Source organism: Harpia harpyja, chromosome 7 (assembly GCF_026419915.1).
Source record: "Harpia harpyja isolate bHarHar1 chromosome 7, bHarHar1 primary haplotype, whole genome shotgun sequence".
Classification (NCBI taxonomy): Eukaryota; Metazoa; Chordata; class Aves; order Accipitriformes; family Accipitridae; genus Harpia; species Harpia harpyja.
The window spans coordinates 47575291-47596350 of NC_068946.1; the positions used below are offsets into that span (position 1 = coordinate 47575291).

Sequence of the window (21060 nt, forward strand, 5' to 3'; positions counted from 1 at the left end):
AGTGTTGTACCTTCCCAAACATTTTTGTAAGATGGACTGCTATTGTAGAGTATGCTCAGATTTTTTTTTGAAAGGTGAATGCAGTTCTTAAGCTGGATGACACCGATATAACAAAGTGACTGTGTGTCTAGACAGCACCCCGATTTTCCATTTGTCTTCCATTCTCTTAATGGCATCCTTCCTCTACCTCTCCTCACAACTCCGTATCAAAAGTTTATCGTGGTGGCTAAGAGGAGAAAAAAAAGGTAATCTCTTCCTCATGTGGCTGTGCAATAAAGAGATTTGACACAAGCAACATTATAGTATTTATGACTTTGATGCAAGCCAGCAAATTTTTTAGAAGCAAAGAGCATTCCAGTTTGAGAGGCTGGATTTTTATTTTCACGACTCAACATCTTCTATAAATCTAGAGCAAACAAAAGCATCAGAAACAGTTGCATGAATTCTCCTGTCAAGCCAAGCAGCTAAAATCCTGGGGAAATCAAGCTAGTAGAGCAGAAGTCAAGAGCAGAGACAGATTTTATTCTGCATGCCTAGCCAGTTGATTCTAGGCTTCTTTCAGCATTGTTATTTTAGTCTGACCCCCCCCCCCCCCAACCAACCCACCTTTTAAGGGCTAGTAACTGGCTCTTTTCTAGTTGCTAGGTTTTTAGATCTCTGCAAAATCCCTTGTAAGTTCTGGGGGTTTGAAGTGACTGGGCAACTATCTCCTAAACAGGACAGTGGTAAGTCACAGACCTGTGCTGTATCCTGTCAGTACCCTGCCTTCCTTCACAGTGTGAAGAAACTAGAGAACTCTACTAAAAAAAAAATATTTTTTTTAATCACATAGTCCTTTTCACCCTTCCTGTGAGAGTTTGTTTCCCCTGAGCCTTAGATTACTGGCTTGAAAGCAAATCATTAGAGTATCTAAAGCTTTGGTAGCTAACTTAAATTGAGTCATCAACTCATACATGAAACAAAAAGGCTAATTACTGCCAAAATATAAACATACTTATTTACAGCAGACCTAAACAGATAATATCTTATCCAGTTCTCAAGTATTCTTGCTCTACACTGTCAATAAACATGCCCTCTACCTGTGACATTCATCCTGAAAAATTTGATGACAACACTTTCTGACTAGTCTTGTGCTTGTCTATAACTCGGCAGCGTTATGAGCAGAGGAAACTCATATCATGACAAGATTTTTTATGATTATGAGCAGTAGCTCAGCAATGGAATTTTCCTTTATGGGCCTGTTCCAAGAACTGTCAAAAAAATCTTCCAGTTCAAGCAGGACAGTTTTGATCACCCCCTTAAGTGGTTTAAAGAGTCCAATTTCTTTGTCAAGGTTCTCAGAGAAAGAAGGCAATTTCTCAAGGCATACAATATTAGTCCCCAACCCATCAGTCACTGTTATGAGACAAGCCTTGAGAGTCTGATGGCTGAGGTCTATTAACTGCTCACAAGATTGATAACAGGGTAAGTTGCAAAGGAAACGTTAGATTTCCAATCAGTTTGACAATCTTTTAAACTTCTTGCAATACCATAGTAGAATAGATGCTGCCTGATACACACAGATATTTCATCAGAAATTATTTTTCATTTATGATTCCATAAACAAAGAGAAAGGTAACTGCATCTACACAATCCAGGAAGCTGAAGCCTTTCCCTTTCAATTCCCACTTAGTCTCAGCTCGGGAATTTCTCTTCTGCTTAATCAGGAAATTAGAGTGTAAAATAGTAGACTATGTAGTTACTACAGACTGTGCAGCCATTATACATCTATAATGTTTAAGTAACAGTGTGAACTTTTTTTTTTTAGGGTAAGCTAGTACTACTCTAGAGCAATACCATCCAGTCTTTTCGTCTCCTAGATGAAATTATTTCAAAGATTTGTTACATATTCTTGATATATAAGAAAATGCAAACCAAATATACCAGGGAGGAGTTGTGCAGTCTTGTGCCAAACCCCTATTTTTCAGTTGTCCTCATATCAGACTTTAGAAATTGACAGTGCCTCAACTTTCCCAAAGAAAAAAACTAGGTGGAACTGGAGGTTGTCTAGCTGCTGAGAAAGCAGTCAGCCTTCTGTTCCCAGAACGACAAGGAGCAACAGAAAAAAGCAGTTCTCTGTGAAGCAGATTTTTGCCTACATAGAGAAGTGGCAGGAATTCTGATGCGCTTTTAAGCCCAACCAGTTCTGGCTAAGCAGCACATGGTCACACAGGTGGTCACTGACTGTGCCCATCATCTCAGCTTTTTTCCTGTTCCAAATGAATACTCCACACTACTTCATTCACACTGCTTGTGCCCACATAACCATGCTCTGATCTTTACAGTGGTTTACTGCTTTGCTTTGCTTACATCTCTTTCCAAGTAATTAATTTTGCATTCATCTAATGAGTCCCTCAGAGTTAATTTCACTACAATGTAAGTTAATTCCCATACCGTAACTGCACAGCTTGCAGGTTTAGACAGAACCCTTCAACTGCATGATGATGTAGATCTGAGAGATAATTCTTAGAATGTGCTGTTAATAAACAGACATGAGAACTACTTTGACGTGTATTATTTATAATACATAAGCAAACCTGGAATCAAAGATTAGAACTCAATGAGCCAGGCATCACGTACTTAGTATTGCTTACCTTTCAGAGCGGATTTTCCTTTTTCATTGCAACCCTGGAAGCGTAAGACATTCAAATCCTAGTAACAAAATTAACCTAAATATTTTGACATATCAGAAGTTCTTAATATCTGACCAGTGTTAATCAAGAGTCTTGAAAGTCCATTAGGACTTAAAGTCAGCTCTTTCACAAAACGGGGGAAAAAAGGCAACACTCAGTTCTGAATGGTGGAAGCACTAGCAACAGAATGGTCATACTATTTTCCCCCAAAATATGATCTGATTTCTCAAAGGGTGGAAAGTTCGTTCACCAGTGCTTTTCTGCAATACTTCAATGTGCATATGAAAGTTTTAAATCTGACATGCTACTTCTAAAGACCTACGGAATAACGGTCCATTTTATACTAGAATAACTACATATACTTTTGTATTCATAATTGGTCCTGGGTTACATTTTAGATGTAAATTAAAAGGTGTAGTCATACCTGGCCCAGATTTCTGGAATCTGTGACATTTTAGTCTTTCCCTGCATTGATGGATATAAATTTTTGAAACACTATTGCCCACCGCCATTGTAGCCTCCTAAGAATAGTTACCTACTTCTACAATGGTAGAGATCTGAAAAAAATATATGTAATATAGTTACTCTACTTTTGCCCAACTCGTGTATTCTTTTTGTACTTAGTCTCCATGTTTGTTCTGTTTGCAATGTGTATTCTGCCCTCTTTCATTTCAGTCTTTTATATTTCTCCCTCAAAATATCCTTCCAGTATATTTATACCCCATTTCTCTTTTTCATTTATTGAGTCTCTCCACCCCCTAAATCCTGTGACAGTATCTTTGAGTTTGCCCACCACTGATCTGATAAACTGAGACTAAAAAGCAATTCACTTTTTTAATTTACAAGATACAACTGCAAAAATTCTCACTGCATCAAGGTTATGGAGCATTTTAAAAAAAACATTATCTGGGCCAAGTGCTTCAATTTATGTAATCTGCTTTTCTTAATTTTCTTTGCATATTCATAAGAGCATACACTAGAAGTTACCAGATGGATAAATTCAGATTTAAAGAGAACAGGAAGGAACACCAAACATTTCACTAGAATGCTGCCATTTTATCACAACATTAAAAGAAACAGTATTAAGCATATCCCAGATGTGCTATAAAAGATTTTTTTTTTTTTTTTTAAATCTTGGACACTGTATGTGTTATACAGATACCATGACTAAAATTAATCACAAGCTCATACAACCTTAATTATTCATAGGTATGTTCTGTTCTAAAGGAATCTTCCTATATTCTTCAGCATATTTGATGGACAAGCAGAGTTCTGTAGCACTAAAAACCCTTGCAATGATTCATGTGAGCAAAGTTTTTTTTTCATCTCACACTATAATCTGTCCTTGCGTTGTATATTCCAACAATTTTCAGAGGTGTGCATAGAAAAAAGGGTACATGTAAAGCAAATTCTTCTAAAAATCTAAAAGTATTTTTTCTTTCTTTAATAAAAAACTCTGTAGTATTGACTTAAGATAATCATATTCAACTATCTTCTTCCTTACAACAAGTATGGCAAAATTAGCTGGCCATATTCTCCCTTTCTATCTTTAGTCTCCCTTCCAAAGAGTCTTCCTGAACTGAAAGATAAAAGATGTTCCCACAAAAAACCCCATAAAGACCCCTAAAAACGTGAACAGAGCAGTTTAAATTAGAAGTAACTGCCAGATGGTTTTGATCACGGTAGTCTGTTCCAGTGCCACAAGCCATTTTAATGAATTTATGATTAACGAGAAAACTGCCGACTGTCTGATTTCTTGCTAATGTGTTTGAAGATTTTAGCTTTGTGGATGTTCTTCGATTTCTGGTAACCAAATCCCCCACCTCCACCTCTTTTCTGTAGTCTTCTGCCATGGTTGCTGTTCACATCTGGAATTTTATTGGTTAAAGAACTTAAAAAGGAATACTTTGAAATGTTGCTTTTTAGGTATTGTAAGGGTTATTAATTTGAGGAAAAAATAGCAGCATTATACAAAAAACTCAGTTGCATAACTGCAGACAAAACTAGAACTTTGTGCCTATGGTTCTAAATAATGCTCTTCTTCCTCCAGTTGTCCAACTAAGTTGGCCGAAGTACTACTGCTTCAAATTCCATCCACTGTCAAGTTTGACAGTAATCTAGACAGAGTCTTCTATTTCACGCTCTTCTCCCTCTATTTCAATATTCCATGATTATTAAACTTACGCACATACCTTTCAATGAAAATAATTTTGCATGGAGAACAGCACTCTAGAACACATATGCATTCCAGCATCTGCTACCCCACAGCAACTGAAGCACGTACAGCATGTACATACATTAAACTATAGATGTTTGTAGGCAATTTTTGCAGTTTTAGTATTTGCTATTTAACATTTTCTTTGATAACCTATTGCTGGAGCATGATGCATTTATGTGATTAATAGCAAAAAATAATAATAATCAGAATTTGAAGTAGCATAGGAACTTCAGTAAGTCGCATTTAACATTTATATCACAGAAATTCAGCTTTGAAATACTGCAGTAAAAGGATACTGAGGTCAACAAAGGGAGGAATTTTAAAACCAAATGAAAGGCTGACTTTGGGAAGATCCAAGTTATTGACATTATAGATCTGCTTCAGAGAATGGGAATCATAAGCTCTAATGTAGGCTTTGTATGCTTCCTGGGCTGACTTGTGAAGGAAGTAGTTCTTCTCAATCAGTTTTTCCAGCTGTTGGAGGGAAAAAACCCCAAACAAACGACAAAAGACACACATCCAATTATAGCTGTAAGAACTGTATAAATTATATTCAAGTAGATTATTTACTGTTGAGTTGTAGTGGCATTCACTATTCACTTCAGCAAAATTGCCCTGTGTCAGTAGAGTGCACATACATATATTAGAGTGCTTTTATAAACAAATAGAGGGACAAAAAAGCCTGAAGCTGAATTACAGTACAAAGCCACAGCAATATGAAAATTTACAGAAATATTAAATTGGGTTATCCCAATCAAGAAGGAGTATACAACTGCAGCCACACCAACTATGTGTATTGAGAATTAATGGACAACAACAGCATACTTTTAAGGCAGACATCTAAACTGTACCATTCCATGTAATTCTTTACATAGTCTTATCTATTGTGGTGCAAATGCATTGTAAAATAAGCAGTATTAATTCTAAGACAAAAATACAGATGCACTACTGTAGACTGAGACATTTTACAGCTACCAAAACCCCATTTGCTATGCCAGACAAGAACATTCTGTTCAAAAACTGAAAGCAGGTTTATATCACTGAGGTTTTGCAATGTAATGTGAAAAAACAATTCTTACAAGCAAATTCATACCATATCATGATGACAATTTAGTACTAGATATTAAAATTCATCTTTAATTTCTAAACTTTTTATCGTTTTACTGTCATCAAAGGACAACAAGGCAGGAGGATTTACTGCACAGTACTTACCTACTGGAACTTTTCCAAACAAGCACACACATTTTTAAACTGCAGTTGTTATAGACTAACAGTCTCCATGTAAATTATTATACAGATATTCAGAGTAGCTGTAGTATGAAGTCATTTCATACCTGAGACTGGATGTCTGAAATTTTTGACCAGGAAAATTCAAATTCACTTAGTGGTACCTTAAAAAAAAAAAAAAAAAAAAAGAAAATATCAAAATTATTTATACTGTGTAAATAGCAAATGTGTTTAAGACCCAAGACAAATAGAAGATGACCCACTAGATAACAGAAGATTCCTTTTTAAATATCACAGCTGTATCTGTAAAGTGCCTTTACATCAATATGCCAGTATCATCACTTCCTTTAAGCTAGAGTAATTAAGATGCCAGTATGACACTTTTACCACTTTAGCTTTTGCTTTAGAAGCTATACCACTTTTGTTACAAGTGGCAAAACTCTGTAAACAAGCCCATCAAGAGAGCAACCAAGAAACGACATGCAGTTCTGTCACAGTAAAATGATTATATTTAGAAGGTGGCTACACTTCTTTTGGAATTGAACAAAATGCAATTGAATCTTTGAAAAGAAAAAATAAAAACTGCAGAAGCAGCATCTGGGTTTTAATTTCCTCTGGATGGTCAAACTCCCAGTATCCTTCCACAGAAAGCTCACAGGAAATTTATTTATTTTTTAATAACACAAGTTGCACAGTTGCAAAGCAACTATAAATACACTCAGTATCGACTTTTATGCTGCTGACTTTAAAGTCAGGTGTTCAGTTAAATATTTTCTAAGCAACAGAATGCTTTTTGCTTAAAAAATTAAAATGTTTGATTAATCATTACAGTTTTTGCCTTTAAAAACCTGTTGCACAGGAAAAATAATAATAAAAAAATAAATCCAGACATAAGTTTACCCTGGCTTGTTTTAGGTAACGAAGAAAGCCCAGTTCTTCTGGTCGTAAAATGAGCAGAGCGTGTCCTCTACCATTTATGCCTCTGGCAGTTCTACCGACACGATGAATATATTCCTTTTGGAAAGAATAAGAAACAGCAAGTCCAATCAGTCTTTCAAATATGTAATAATCAAGCAGCTTCACCCCCCCCCCCCAATTTAACATTAATATGGTGTAATGCATCATCCATTATTTTTTAAGACTTTTTCTTAGTACTGACACATGGATGAGGGAAACCAAGTGCGGACAATGCAAAGCGTAATTAGGCTGAGACAGAACACCTGGCTAAAAGTATTTTACCTTTTACTGAAGAAAAAAAATGTAGTCTACTGTAACTGAAAATTAAACTTTGCTTTTGGTATATTTGCTGTGTATATTTGTCAAAACTTCTGAGTTTTTTGAGTTTTGCTTGTTTACACTGGATGTTTATTCAAATACGAATACTGGTATTTAAGTAAAAATAGTATTTCCACTGGAAAACCTGTTAGGGATTCAGGGGTGCATATATAAATTCATACTCCTCCTGAAAAGTGTTTTGTTGTTCAGCTGATAAGATTTTAAATTAATTTAACAGCACAAAGAATAATGTTTTAAAAAGCAACTCTTAAAAAGCTAACGAAGGTCTCAGCTAGGTGCAGCATTTCCTAGGAGCTGGTGAAGGGAAGTGGAAGCAATCAGTTGCTATATATGAACATGGCTGAATCTTGACCTCTGTCAAGCAGCAGCTTCAGCTTTTCTGTGCAAGCTTGTTTGCTAGAATTTAGTTTGTTGCTGTGAAGTTCCTCTATTTCTTTAACTTACTTTTGGATCATCTGGAGGGTCATACTGGACAATCCAGTCAACTTCAGGAATATCCAATCCTCTGGCAGCTACATCAGTGCACAACAGTATTCCAGATTCTGCATTACAGAACTGGAAAAATGTTGTAGTACGTTTGGTTTGTTTCTGCTTGCCCTAAAAGGAAACAAACACATTAAGGATGAAATACCAACTAACAACAACAACAAAAAAACCCCCAAAACCAACGAAAAACTGCCAACTTGTAAGCTTAAATCTATTTCCCATTTCACGTATTATATCACTGCAGAAAATATAAACTAGTTTGGGGCATCCTTCCATATCATGGACTACATGAAGTGGTATCTCTCAGAGGTTACACTGTATCTTCCAAAGCATTAAAAATTTGGTTGCGTGAGTATTCTTTTCAGGAGGACTGCATAAATGCCTGAAGTTCAGAAAAAGGACATTTGCAAGTCTAGCAATATATTAGATAGATTACAGGTTAAAAAAACCAACCAAACAAAACCCATACTTGTAACAGTTCTATTGAAGTATAGCAAAAAAATACCCAAAAGAACAAAAAAAAAAAAAAAAAAAAAAGGCATTTGTGGTCAGTTACAACTGTTTCATAAACTTTCAGTCAATTCTTTCTCCTAAACTATGCATTTTATGGTTTTGACAAAAAATTTAAAATATTCATCCAAATGGCAAGAATTGGCATAGTACAACCAAACATCACCCTGGCCTTAAAAAAAGCACCCAATGTGTCAGGGATCAGTGTTTGGATTCCTCTGACAATAGCTTTGCTCCACAAATTGAGTTTTAATGCTTGTGAAAGGCAACCCCCTTGGAAGTAAACAAAAAGCTTTCTACACACAGAGCATTAATTAGTATCAGAGTTCAGCCCTGGTTTGGAAAATAGCAAGATTAACAATCTTGAAGTGTTGTTATTACATAGTCTTTGTTTTATCTCCTTCTTCTACAGACTAATCAAGATCATCATCAGTTTTGTGAGCAGAGTGTCTGTTTATTAGAAACTGGACTGAAATAAACAAGGCAAATGCAAGGTCAGTAACAACTTAGAGGTACTATCAGATTAATTAAAAATAAATTAATGAATAAAATACTTACATGAATGGCCAAAACAGGCAGATCAATATAGTTGAGTAATTCATAATGGTACTTCACTGACATACATGAAGAAAAAAATACCATTAGTTTCTTCTTCCGGTTCTTCTTGAGGAATGTGAAGAGCAAAAGGAATCTTTTTTCTGATGGACACACTACATACCCCTGGAAAATTTTTAAATATTGTTTAATAAAGTAGTATGGAACAAACTTTTGTTTCAGCAATACAATTAAATCAGGGAAGCATTGTGTTGTGAAACAAATATGCCAAATAGTTAATTTTTCCAGGTATATTGGGCCAAACCATTTGATTTACTGTCTGTCCCTCACCTTGGTATATGAAACTCCTAAAGATGATGAACTTCCCCTGTACTCGGCACTGGTGAGGCCGCACCTCAAGTACTGTGTTCAGTTTTGGGCCCCTCACTACAAGAAAGACATTGAGGTGCTGGAGTGTGTCCAGAGAAGGGCAACCAGGTTGGTGAGGGGCCTGGAGCACAAGTCTTATGAGGAGCGGCTGAGGGAGCTGGGGCTGTTTAGTCTAGAAAAGAGGAGGCTGAGGGGAGACCTTATCGCTCTCTACAACTACCTGAAAGGGGCTGTAGTGAGGTGGGTGCTGGTCTCTTCTGTCAGGTGGCTGGAGATAGGACAAGAGGAAATGGCCTCAAGTTGAGGCAAGGGAGATTTAGGTTAGATATTAGGAAAAATTTTTGTACTGAGAGGGTTGTCAAACATTGGAATGGGCTGCCCAGGGAAGTGGTTGAGTCACCATCCCTGGAGATATTCAAAAAGCGAGTAGACGGGGTACTCCAGAACATGGTTTAGTGGGCATGGATGATGGTTGGACTCGATGATCTTGAAGGTCTTTTCCAACCTAAATGATTCTATGATCCTAACTTGGCAAGAAACTTACTGTACTAACTTGAAATATGAAGAAGTAATTTTTAATTAATTCTTCAAACTTATTTAAGTTCAGTGAAAAGTAATTAGTTTATACAATAAAAATTCATTTCAGTAACTCTGAATTACTGACATTAGGCATGAAAAAAATGCATAGGGTTCTTAGCATTTTTTTATTATTTCAAGAATTTTATTTTATGGAATTCTTGCTACTGGTTTACTCTTTTAATGTAATACACAGCTACTAGTAATTTTATAACAACACTAATCATGTCAACTACACAAACACAGAAACTGCTGTGCAACTCCAGTTAGCTATTATCTGAAGCAGGAACAATGAAATATATCTGAAGTATATATATGTCTAGTCAGTAACGTGGAAAATACAGTTAGAAAGACAACTGGAGCTTAGGTATGTAACATAGATAGGAATAGACAAGTGTAAGTAACTGTATTACTATTTCATGAGGTTTTATATCCTCTGTCCTGCAAACATTGACTAGATGCATATAACTTCCTATAGTCAGCAGACTGAATAAAGCACTTCAGGCAACTGATAGCTTTTGCCCATTAGGATGGTAAACACCATTTAAGACAGTGTTTGTACAACCCAGTTAAAAACACATAGGCTTTGATATGTTCACAGATCATACCCCTTTTAATAACATTTGTGTTTTACCTGTTCAAGACCATCTACTGTTGCTGTCTCCTTGTTATCATCAACCCCAACATATAGTGGCTCTTTCTTCAGAGATATCTTTGCCAGATCTTCAACCTTTCTGGTTTGTGTAGCAGAAAAAAGCATCGTCTGTCTGCGCTCTGAAAAAATATTTATTTGGAAAGACAGCCTCATTTTTTAAAGGAGAATTCAAATAGCAAGTCCATAAAATCTCTAGCTGCAAACTTCCCTGAGCAAGTCTTCTATTTTTTTAAATTAAATTCTAATTCAAACGTACTGCTACTGACAAACAAAAAGAGGTGCAATTGTATTATGGATTGTACAGGATGCTTACTTAGGCTGCCCCCACCCCCAAAATCCTAACAGCTATCAAAACACAATATTCTTTCTCTCTGGAAAAATGTTAATAATCATTTGCAGTCCAATTTAGACACAAAACAATGATTTAAATGGAGACCAACCTTGTAATTCTAACTATAAATTGATTTCATTTGCATGAATATTAAAATGTTTTAAAAAAAAATCGTGCTAGAGATTGTGCAAGAAAAAACTTACAAAAACTAGAGAGCATTGTAAATGTTTGTCTTGCATAGTCAGTCTAAAAAATACACAAACGTGCGTGTTATTTAGTCACGTGGCAGTATGTCTGTACTGAGCCTCAGTGACTTCCATGGTCTTAGAGCAGGTGTAGGAAATCTCTTGCCTGCCTATCACCTCTCAGCTCAAAAATATATCCTCATCCTGTAACATTTTCTTGTTACACGAGTACGTGGAAAATGCATACTTAGGCTGTTCCATTTCACAACTGCAAGAACAGTAGCAGTTGTTCTTGCTGAAGAACTGGTGCCACCATTTTTGAATTTTATTTTTTGTCTATTTTGAAGTGTCTGTTTTAAAACATAATTTCTTTCCTAATGGGACAAAACCCAAATTGAACTCATGCAAAGTAAAAATTTCTTTTATCTATCATTTTCCACTTCACAAAAACCATGTAATTTTCCCACTCTTGCTTCTCTTTCCATTTTTAGCACTGTTCATTAATATTCTTCACAGGATGTTATTTATCAGATTTATGTATCTGCATTTTAAACACGCAGATCTGAATTTCAATATTTAAGATGTGGAACCTCAAAATATTTATCACCGATTTTTTTATATACTATTTCCATGGGGGAGGTTTTCTACATTTTGAAAGTTAAAGGGAGAGCCTTGTTAACTCTGAGAATGTGTTTAACACATCAATTATGAAGAATAGCTAAATGAAAAGTGAGGGAAAGAAAATTTTAAGGTAAACACTTAAACTTCCTTAAGATACGGTTCTTTGAGGTATGAAGAAAATTCAAACTACAAGTCAGAAGACCTTTTTCCTTATATTTAAGCCTTATTAGGAAATAATGAATTGCAGGAAATAAATGGGCAGAGGAAGATGAATGAGAGAACATAGACGTTAAACTAAAAGGATCTTATATGAACAGAATTATAGCCCTAAAGTGCATATGAAAACTCTGTCCTTCATATAAATGATGTTAAAGTAATATATACTAGCTATCAGGAAAAAAGAACAGAGTAAGACAATCACTCTGAAGTGCATTTACAGAACTATAAAAATTAATGACTTCTCTTATAATTGAGTCATAAAGAAGACATAATGTTAGTCAAGCGATTTTCAGGAAAGACAGATTTTTTTTCTTTCCTTACTTGGTAGAAGTTTTATGATCTGTTTCATTTCTTCTTCAAATCCAACCTCCAAGATACGATCCGCCTCATCAATTACCAAACACTGCAAGTTCTTATACATGAAACCTGGAGTGTTCTAGAAGATTAACAAATTCAGAGTCAGACAGGGACAGGAGTTTTATTATGTTTCAGTAACACAGATTAGGCATCAATATTTTATCTACCTGCATATGATCAAGCAGTCTTCCTGGTGTTGCTACAATGATGTTGATTCCATTTCCAAGTTTCTGTGCTTCTGCTGATCTGTTACTACCCCCCATTATCAGACCATAGGTGTGAACATGATGATTCATAAGTTCTTTAAGAACTCCGTAGGTTTGCATAGCAAGCTCTCGAGTAGGAGAAAGAATAATAACACCCGTTCCTAAAAAACACACCAATCAGACAAGACTAAGTTAAAACTCATCCAATCCCTCTCCTCACCACATCCCTCAATGGCTGCACCACAGTAAAATTAAACTGTGAAACGAAGAGCCTTACCATTTCTAGGCATGAATTTTAGCTTGTAGATGAGCTCTACTGCAGGAATAAGAAACGCAAGTGTTTTGCCACTGCCTGTTTTTGCGGCTGCTAAAATATCCCTGTATGCAGTGGTTAGAAAAAGAAGTATTTAGTTGATCGTACAGAAAAAAGAACAATCCTATTTTGTACAATGTTGACAACATAAAAACATAACATGGCTTAAAGGAAACCAGTAGAGTTAGTATTAAGAGCTTGGTGGCAGATGCGGTCCACAGCAATGTGTCACTATGTCTCTAGTAACAGATGTGAGACAGTGTCTTTGAGACTCTGAGAAAACAGACTCCCCTGCTTTCAAAGCTGAATGCAAAACAGCTACCATGAGCTTACCCTAATATTTGTTCACAGGCAACACAGACATACTTTGTTAACTTGTATTAATGTCTATAAACAAAATATGTAAAACATATGAGAACACATTTTAAAAAAAAAGTTTAGCTGCAGAAAATCACATTTCATGTATTTAGCTTGCTAGCAAAATTTACACAACTGTATTAAGGTCAATACAGTGATTAAAAAGACTGATTTCTTACCTGCCTTCCAGAAGCGGCTTAATACTTTTATGCTGAATTTCGGTCATGTGCGTAAACCCCATGTCATTTATGCCTTTCAATGTATTCTCACTGACCACACCAGCCAGGGAAGTGAAAGAATTGTCTTCAAAAGCACCTGAAGTGAGGGGGAAAAATAAAAAAAATATTCAAACTTATTTAGTTTCATGTTCAAACTATTCAATGCCATCTATCCTCTGAGATTACCCAGCTAAAATTGACCTAGATGAAAAAAAAAAATCAAAGAACTTTTTCTTATTCCTTTCTACCACAAAATGCCAAGACATTGACAAAATACTGTGTATGAATGTGTTCCTACGAATACTACACAGAGCTGTTAAAAATGAACACGAATGCACCGCTTCTCCTGCCAGATTTACTAGTTGTATACCTCCATCTTGCTCTTCATTGACTTTTTCCTCTACAGTTAAGCATATGTGTGCATATATGTTTTAAAACAGTTTTTCACTAGTAATTTTAAGACTAACAGGAGCGTGTACCTAATAAAAACTTCAAACAACAGTAACTGAGTAACAGCTGTACAGTTGCCAGTGTCATGTCACCTATATTCAAACACCTGGCTTATAAAGCTAATTTGAAAAATGCAACTTGCTTTGAAAGAAAGCGTTAGACCTTGGCTTTCTGCACATGTATGAAAAAGAGAACATGAGATACCTGTTACACCTAGTGGTAAACTGGGCACTTCATCCTCCTCCCCCTCCTCCTCTTCCACTTCTTTCTCTCCAGAATCCTGCTCATCTTCATCTTCTACCCCCACAGATTCATCTTCTTCACTTTTTGCTTTTTTAGTTTGTGCATCTAGAGCGTCATTTTACAGAAGACAAGTCAGTTAGAGATATGAAGGACATGTTCATCATTAAAAGTTGTTCCACAGAGTGATTTTCTTTAGTCTGTAATCCACGTACAAACAGCATGCTTTTTTCATGGGGTGGGCGCGGGGGGCAGGAGAAGGGGAGGCAAGGTTTCTGTGGAACTTTCTGAAGCAGAGAGCAAAAAATTCAGAAGTTCCTTACACACAGTCTACTTCGCACCGTACAGCAGCGAAGCTTAACGTATGCTATATGAAATTTTCTGTGGAAATGAGGAACAAGTTACAAAATTCTTTCCTGTCTGTAATGCAGGCATCAAGTTTCCAACATGGTTTGTGCTCAGGTCACGTGAACTGTAATGTCTGTTCTGTTCTAAGTACCTGAATCCTCAGACAACTGCATGAAAAAACCTGTTTACTTCCATAACCATGGGAAGTATCACCAAGATCAAACACATAAAAGATGGAAGATTCAAATATATATAAAAATATACATGCGTGCGCATATATATATACACGTATAAAAATCTAGCAATGTTTGCAGGATGCAATTTTTTGTGGTAGTTTCCCAGTATACTTTAGTTTCATAATATAGAGATGTTGCCAAAGGCTGGATGCGTTGCTAAAAAGATGTAGTGGCTGGACGTTCAGAAACCATCTATCTGTCAAAGCTCTACTTTGAAAGACAGTATAGGTATTTGTATAACAAACAAGCAAAACATCCAAACTTAACGTTAGAAAGCAGAATCCTATGCAACAATTAAATTAGTTGCTATGGGTTTAGTACATATCAGGGTTCAACTGTTGCAGCTGGAATAAGGAAACAGGTAATACGGAAGGCCTCCAGGGCTTTAAGAGGTACACCAGACCAACACACGGTACTTCTCCCAGTCCAGCCCACAAATCCTCTCCGACAAGGCGGAGAAGGAAGGCAGGCGCCCGGTGGGCTCTCCGAGACCAACTCAGCCCTGGGAGCCGCGCTGTGTTTGTTGAGATAACGTACCACCACCCGCATTCGCCACCGCTTTCCTCTTTTTCTTCTTCCTCTTCTTCTCCTCCCCGCCGCGGGGACCGGCAGCATCTGCAGCCTCCGAGGCCGCTCCGGCCGCCGCCGCCTCTACCTCAGGGGCCGCCTCCGCCTCCTCCTCCGGGGGGCCCTGCGATGCCGCCTCGCCCGGCGCAGGCACTGCACGGCGCGGAGACACGTTTCCGAGAGAGAGGGGGGGAAAAAACCACAAAGTCAGAGACCGCTGCGCAAGCGCTCGGCGGGGGAGAGGCTCCGCAGGGCCGCCCGCCCGGCCCCGGCCCGGCGCCGCCGTACCTGCCCCCTCGGCCTCCCGCAGCTTCAGGTTGCGCTGCCGCAGCTTCAGGTTGCGCTTGTGGATCTTCCTGCGGAGCAGCCGCATGGGCAGGTTGCCCGCGGCCACCGACACCGACATCTCCGCCGCCTCCCTCCGCTCACCCCGCCACACGTGGGGACGGCGCCTCGGCTCGCCTCGGCTCGGCTCGGCTCGCCTCGGCGCGGCGCATCCGGGCCCCGCCGGAACCCCCCGCCCCGGCCCGCCAGGCCTGACGGGCGGCCCGCAGCGGCCTCCGGCGGCCCGGCGGAGACAGCGCCGCGCAGCCGGGCGGGGGCCGCGCCTCGCCGGGAGGCCGTGCTTGGGTCCCCGCCCCGGAGGCGGCTGGGGGGGGCCGTCGTCCCCGCTGTCCTGTAGCTCAGAGAGCGGGGGCGGAAAACGCCCCCTTCTACCCCGAGGAAGGGAGTCGGCGTCTGCGCCGCGGACACCCCCTGCCCCACAGGACCCGTGTGCCCGGTGGCATTGCCTCCGCTCACGGCTACGGGTGTTTAACTCCGGCGGGAGCAGAAAACGCTCCCGGGCATCCAGCTGCGCGGTTCCAAATTTAGCGCCTGCGGGAGAGGCGGTTTTGGGGACACCCCGCGTGTCCTGTCCTCTCGCGTGCGGGCCGGCGGGGCTGGAGACGCCGCCGTGTGCCCCGCGGTGCTGCCGGACTGCAGGCAGCGGCTGAAAGCCGCCATCCCCGCCGGCCGTTCGCTCCGCTGGCATCCGCGGGGGACGCAGCACGCAGCGGTGCAAACCCTGATGCCGACTTCCAGCCCTAAAGCGGGTGAAACTTTCAGGCTTGCAGAATCCCCAGCCCCGACCCTGGGGAGAAGGGACACAGCTGCACCTTCCCTGAAGTCCCGCATCTTTGGTAGCCACCTGGTCCGCTCTCTGTTCCTCCTGATGGGTGCAAAGAACATGGAAATCCCCGGGATTTTCACCGGCTTGGCAGTGTTAGCGAGCAGGCCAAATGTGGGAGCCCGTCATTTCCAGACCATGGTTTCCTGGAGCTCTATTAGGGAGCGCTTTCCAGCTGGCCAGCTGGAGCTCCCAGCTGCACCTCGATTCTGGTGATGGGCAACATGACCTTTCCATCCAGTGTCCTCCTGCTTTTTGGCTCTGCATCCTCTTCCAAAGAGTGATTCCTGCAGGCCGAAATGCAGCGCCCTTCAGATGCTTCTTGACCAGCAGATGGCACAAGCAGTACAGGAATTTACAGCGGATTGTTGTGCTATCTTAAACCAGTAACCACCCTGTTGTTAGAAATCTGAATGACTACAAATTGTGTAAGGTTCAGCTTGCAATGCCTTGCTGTAGCGCAGAATAAGCTGCAGAACTATGACTATATTAATTTCGAAGTGTTTGTTGCATATAACATTTTTTTAAAAAAGCTACTGATGTTAAGAGATGAAGCAAAAGGTATTTTTCACTATCTGTAATTGTTGTCTTGCAGAGGTCATGTGGATCACCAGGATAAGAATTAAATTTGTTTTACCAGAACTTCAGAATATGAACCATGTGATCTTGTCCTGACTTTCACGGACTGGATAACAGGTCTGGCCACTGGCTTACTAAGTTGAAAGTATAACCACCATCCCCATCAGCTGCATTTGAAAATAAACTGAACCATCCTCAGCGAGAAATGCTTTTGGTACAAAACTCCAGGGGAAATCAGTTCAAGGCTGAATTTTAAGCAGGTAAAAGTTCCTTACTGCAACTCAGTGAATTTAGGTTCTGGACATATTTTTTTCCTGACTACCTTATATTGTGTCTGCAGAATATGTTTTTAAGTAGATATGGGTTTGCTCTTCCTAATCTGTGCTGATTTATACGTATGTGACTAGGTTTACTCTTTGGATCCAGATTTAACCCAGATGGTGCTCCTTTCTGGAATATGGTCATTGTGCAGATAGAGTGAATTAAAAATCTGGGCAGGAGGGAGCTGACACTAATACTTACATTGAGGGAGGAGAAAATTATGTCCTTTGGACATGCCATGGTCCACATGTTCCTATCTTAACCAGTAGTGCCAGGACCATTGCTATTTTGCTTTCACCCATGTCATCACACCTCCAGCTCTGCCAAGAATTAGAACCTGGAAACCCTGGTCTGGTAAAACCCTAAATAAAGAGATCACCTCAGTGCCCATGTTGGGTCCTGGCTGACTTGGCAAGTCTTCGTGAAATTGCATTAGTGTGGCACGAGGCCGAAATTGATAAACTGTCCTGAGAAGCTATGTTAGATCCCACTGAGCAGAATATATTGGCTATGTCAATTGGCTATTACCAGTGTGGCACACAAGGAAAACTTTGTTGTGTTTGTAGATAAATGATGATCTTGCATCTGTGTAAACAGGTGTCATGGCATTATGTATAGGAATTCAGAAATTCCAGATTTCATTAGGTGGCAAAGTATCATGTGCTCCAATATTGCTTTGTCGCAGTATCTTGTAAAAGATGTTGCTTAGAGTTAGGAAAGAAGTGTGCTTCTCTGGAAATTTCAAAAAATGTTTTATGAGCTTCTTTCTTTTTGTCTTGTTTTTTCTTCAAGCTGCAATTGTGGAAAGTCACAAAAAAGAAGACTCAGAAGGCAATAATGGTAATTTTATTGTGACAGGTTTAGACAGTAGACAGTAGTTTAAACCACTAAGTCATGTTAATAGTTTTTCTCTGAAGTTTGACATTTCTTAGATATCATATGAATTGCCCCTGGTACATGTCTCATTTCTGTCCAATAGATTCATTCCTAATTGCTTGACTTATCAGGCAATCGTTACTAACAATAGGATATTCTCAAATGGTTATTGAGTTGTTGTCAAAATGTCTCAAATTCTCTACATATGATCTTGCAGAAAGGTTTATAGGGAACCATACTTTAGGTTAGCAAAGCCTTTATAGAGCTGAATAAGTCCATATTAGATACTCTGAATTTATCTCTGAAGATGAATTTTTTTAATGGGCTGCCAATGTCAGTATTTTGTCTCCCAGAATCAATTCATCATTAAAGCCAAATTAAAAATCTTTGCTCCTGCTTACCTTTAACTAACTTGTGTTGATTAACAATGTAACACAAAAGTAGTCATTGATTTTGGTTGTATCATTTCAGGTAGATGGTGGTAATTTATACAAAAGGTATCAAAATCCCATACAGAAAAGGTCATGAAACAAAAGTGTGTAGTCATTTTTGGATACTAGAGTTGTGGTACACAGCTGAATTAAGGCAGACAGGTTTTATTTTCAGAAAGCAGAATCTCTGAAAAAATGCTCTTTTGATGTCTTAGGTTGGACATGAAAAAAACCACCACTTATGTAATTTATGAACATCTGTACCATTAAGCTAAAAGTTTTGAACTAGAAAACTAGAGCTTTTATTGCTTACAGCCAGAAACTGGAAAACATTTGAGAGTTGCCTTCATTTTTAACAGATTATAATTTTCCCTGTTGGATCAAATTTATCTGTCAGACAGTAATAAGTTCTGGATAGGGACTTGGTTTAAGATCAAGTATCAAGATAGATATAAGTTTTTTTTCAAATGGGTCTAACTTATGTAAGAAAAAAATCTGTATATGTATGCAAGTGATGGATACAAATGTATCTGCAGAAATAATTGATTTTTCTAATTTAGTTGAGTCATATAATTCTGAAATCTGGACTTTGGCAGAGAAAAGTTACCCACTCCTGAACTGATGTAAATGGTGTAGATACAGATATATCCAGATATATCACACAGAGAACAAATGACTTGATTTATAGAACACGTTAATGTTAACGGGGGTTAGAAATTGCTGGTGCAAGTCATATCTCCGTAGGGTATCATTGAATATCACTGAATCTGTGAGGGAATTTAAAGTATGGCTTTGAGTTTAAGACAAGGAGAGTAAGATATCTGTGTTTGGAGAAAGCAAGGTAGGCTATCATAACCACCGGTCTTTAGGGTTTTTGTTTAATACTGCTTTCAAATAACGCCTCCCTTGTGTCATATGGAGGTATTGCCTCAGTTACAACTGGCGGCATCAACACTTTGTGTAGTGTGTGGAATACAGCAGGATTCAAATCACATTTGTGAGTTTTTTAGGAAATTTCTCATTTACCCTGTATTTTACAACTGAAGCTATTCAGTGTATCAATCATAACTGCAGATGGACATTCACCTGAATGTGTTTCAAATCAAATCCAGTGCAGATCTGCAGCTACGATGAGAAAGTAGAGATGAGTTGAACTGCATTTCATAGGACACCTTGTAGATTTTGCCTAGTTCTCATGGATTTTCTGGAACTTACAACTGCTCAGGTGTTTCTGAGAAGCAGTTTAGTATCTCAAAGTGTTAGGCCATCACCATTGCTCTTATTGGTTCATTAAGGGGAAGCCAATATTCTAGAGTTGGAATAATCTGGATCATGCCAGGGTAAGGAACTGAAACCATTTTAATTGTTCTAATGAATGATCTCCTCTTTTATACACATAGAAGACCAAAGTCTAATCTCACTCTTTTAGACCTGTCTGCAGAGTTTAGCATGGTTGATCATGAAATCCTGGTGTGTCTCATGAGCTGGATGCCAGGAGTCCAGGTTACTGTACTAGTCTGGGCCCTTCCTGAAGCGATGCATCCAACAGATAGTGATGATCATCTGCATGCCTACTCCACATGATCCTTAATGGCTGGAAACCCACAAAGATCAATTACTTTGTGTCCTTTTCTAGCAAAGGAGTGCAACCACATTAGCAGCTGGACTCAGAGGCTAGCCATTTGCAGGTAATACCTGTCTGTCTGTATTCGTTACCATCTGTGACTACATCATTAACTCTGCTACTACCAAGGTGATCAGCTAATTGTGTGAAATTAGCTTAATTAAACTGAGGTGAGCTATATAGAATGTGACTATGGCTAGATTATGTGACATTTATAAGCAAAAAATCTTCAGTGTTTAGGAAATGCCACCTAGTATAAAATGCTGTAGTTCTTCCCTGCAGTAAGAGGAATTATGCATTGGTTTGCCACAGAAATTTATGCTAAGGTCAGTATTTTGGTCCTCATCTCCAAAATACATCATCACTAGGGCCCAGTTTATCTAAAATATTGCTTAAATCTCTCTGAAATGAAGAAGACAGTTGCAATTGTAGAATCACAGAATGGTTGAGGTTGCAAGGCACCTCTGGGGATTGCCTAGTCCAACTCCCATGCTCAGGCAGGATCAACCAAACAGGTTGCTCTTCACTCAGGTTTTGAGTGTCTCCAGGGATGGAGACTCCACAGAAGACTCTGTCTTCTTTACTCCCTCCTATCAGGTATTGATACACATTGAACCTTCTCTTCTCCAGGCTGAACAGTCCCAGCTTTCTCAGTTTCTCCTTGGACGCCAGGTGCTCCAATCCCTTTATCATCTTTGTGTCCATTTGCTGAACTCACTTCAGTATGTCCATGTCCTTATATTGGGGAGCCCAGAGCTGGACACAGTACTCCACATGTGTCTCACCAGTGCTGAGTAGAGGGAAGGATCACTTCCCTTTAGTTTGTCACAGTCGTCACAGTAGGATTTT

General features: G+C 39.1%; 1 protein-coding gene across 1 annotated transcript; it reads right to left on the reverse strand.

Moving 5' to 3' along the window:
- Nucleotides 1-293: 293 nt before the first annotated feature.
- On the reverse strand, nucleotides 294-15684 carry DDX18 (DEAD-box helicase 18). The gene is made up of 14 exons (XM_052792692.1): nucleotides 15501-15684; nucleotides 15183-15365; nucleotides 14026-14169; nucleotides 13333-13468; nucleotides 12761-12861; nucleotides 12445-12644; nucleotides 12242-12356; nucleotides 10544-10683; nucleotides 8968-9129; nucleotides 7858-8010; nucleotides 7018-7131; nucleotides 6225-6281; nucleotides 5187-5364; nucleotides 294-4540 (listed from the first exon to the last, which is right to left on the reverse strand). Exons 1-14 carry the CDS (start codon nucleotides 15616-15618, stop codon nucleotides 4398-4400), a joined length of 1944 nt encoding a protein of 647 aa, XP_052648652.1. The 5' UTR covers nucleotides 15619-15684; the 3' UTR covers nucleotides 294-4397.
- Nucleotides 15685-21060: the final 5376 nt, after the last annotated feature.

Bases quoted from the DNA above. Each gene is read 5' to 3' on its own strand.
- DDX18 (XM_052792692.1), bottom strand. From the start codon at position 15,618: ATGTCGGTGTCGGTGGCCGCGGGCAACCTGCCCATGCGGCTGCTCCGC. The intron at 12,862-13,332 runs GTAAGAAATCAG...CACTGCATACAG, and splicing joins AAGCCGCTTCTGGAAGGCAG to GGATATTTTAGCAGCCGCAA. The intron at 12,645-12,760 runs GTAAGGCTCTTC...TGTGTTTTTTAG, and splicing joins AAAATTCATGCCTAGAAATG to GAACGGGTGTTATTATTCTT.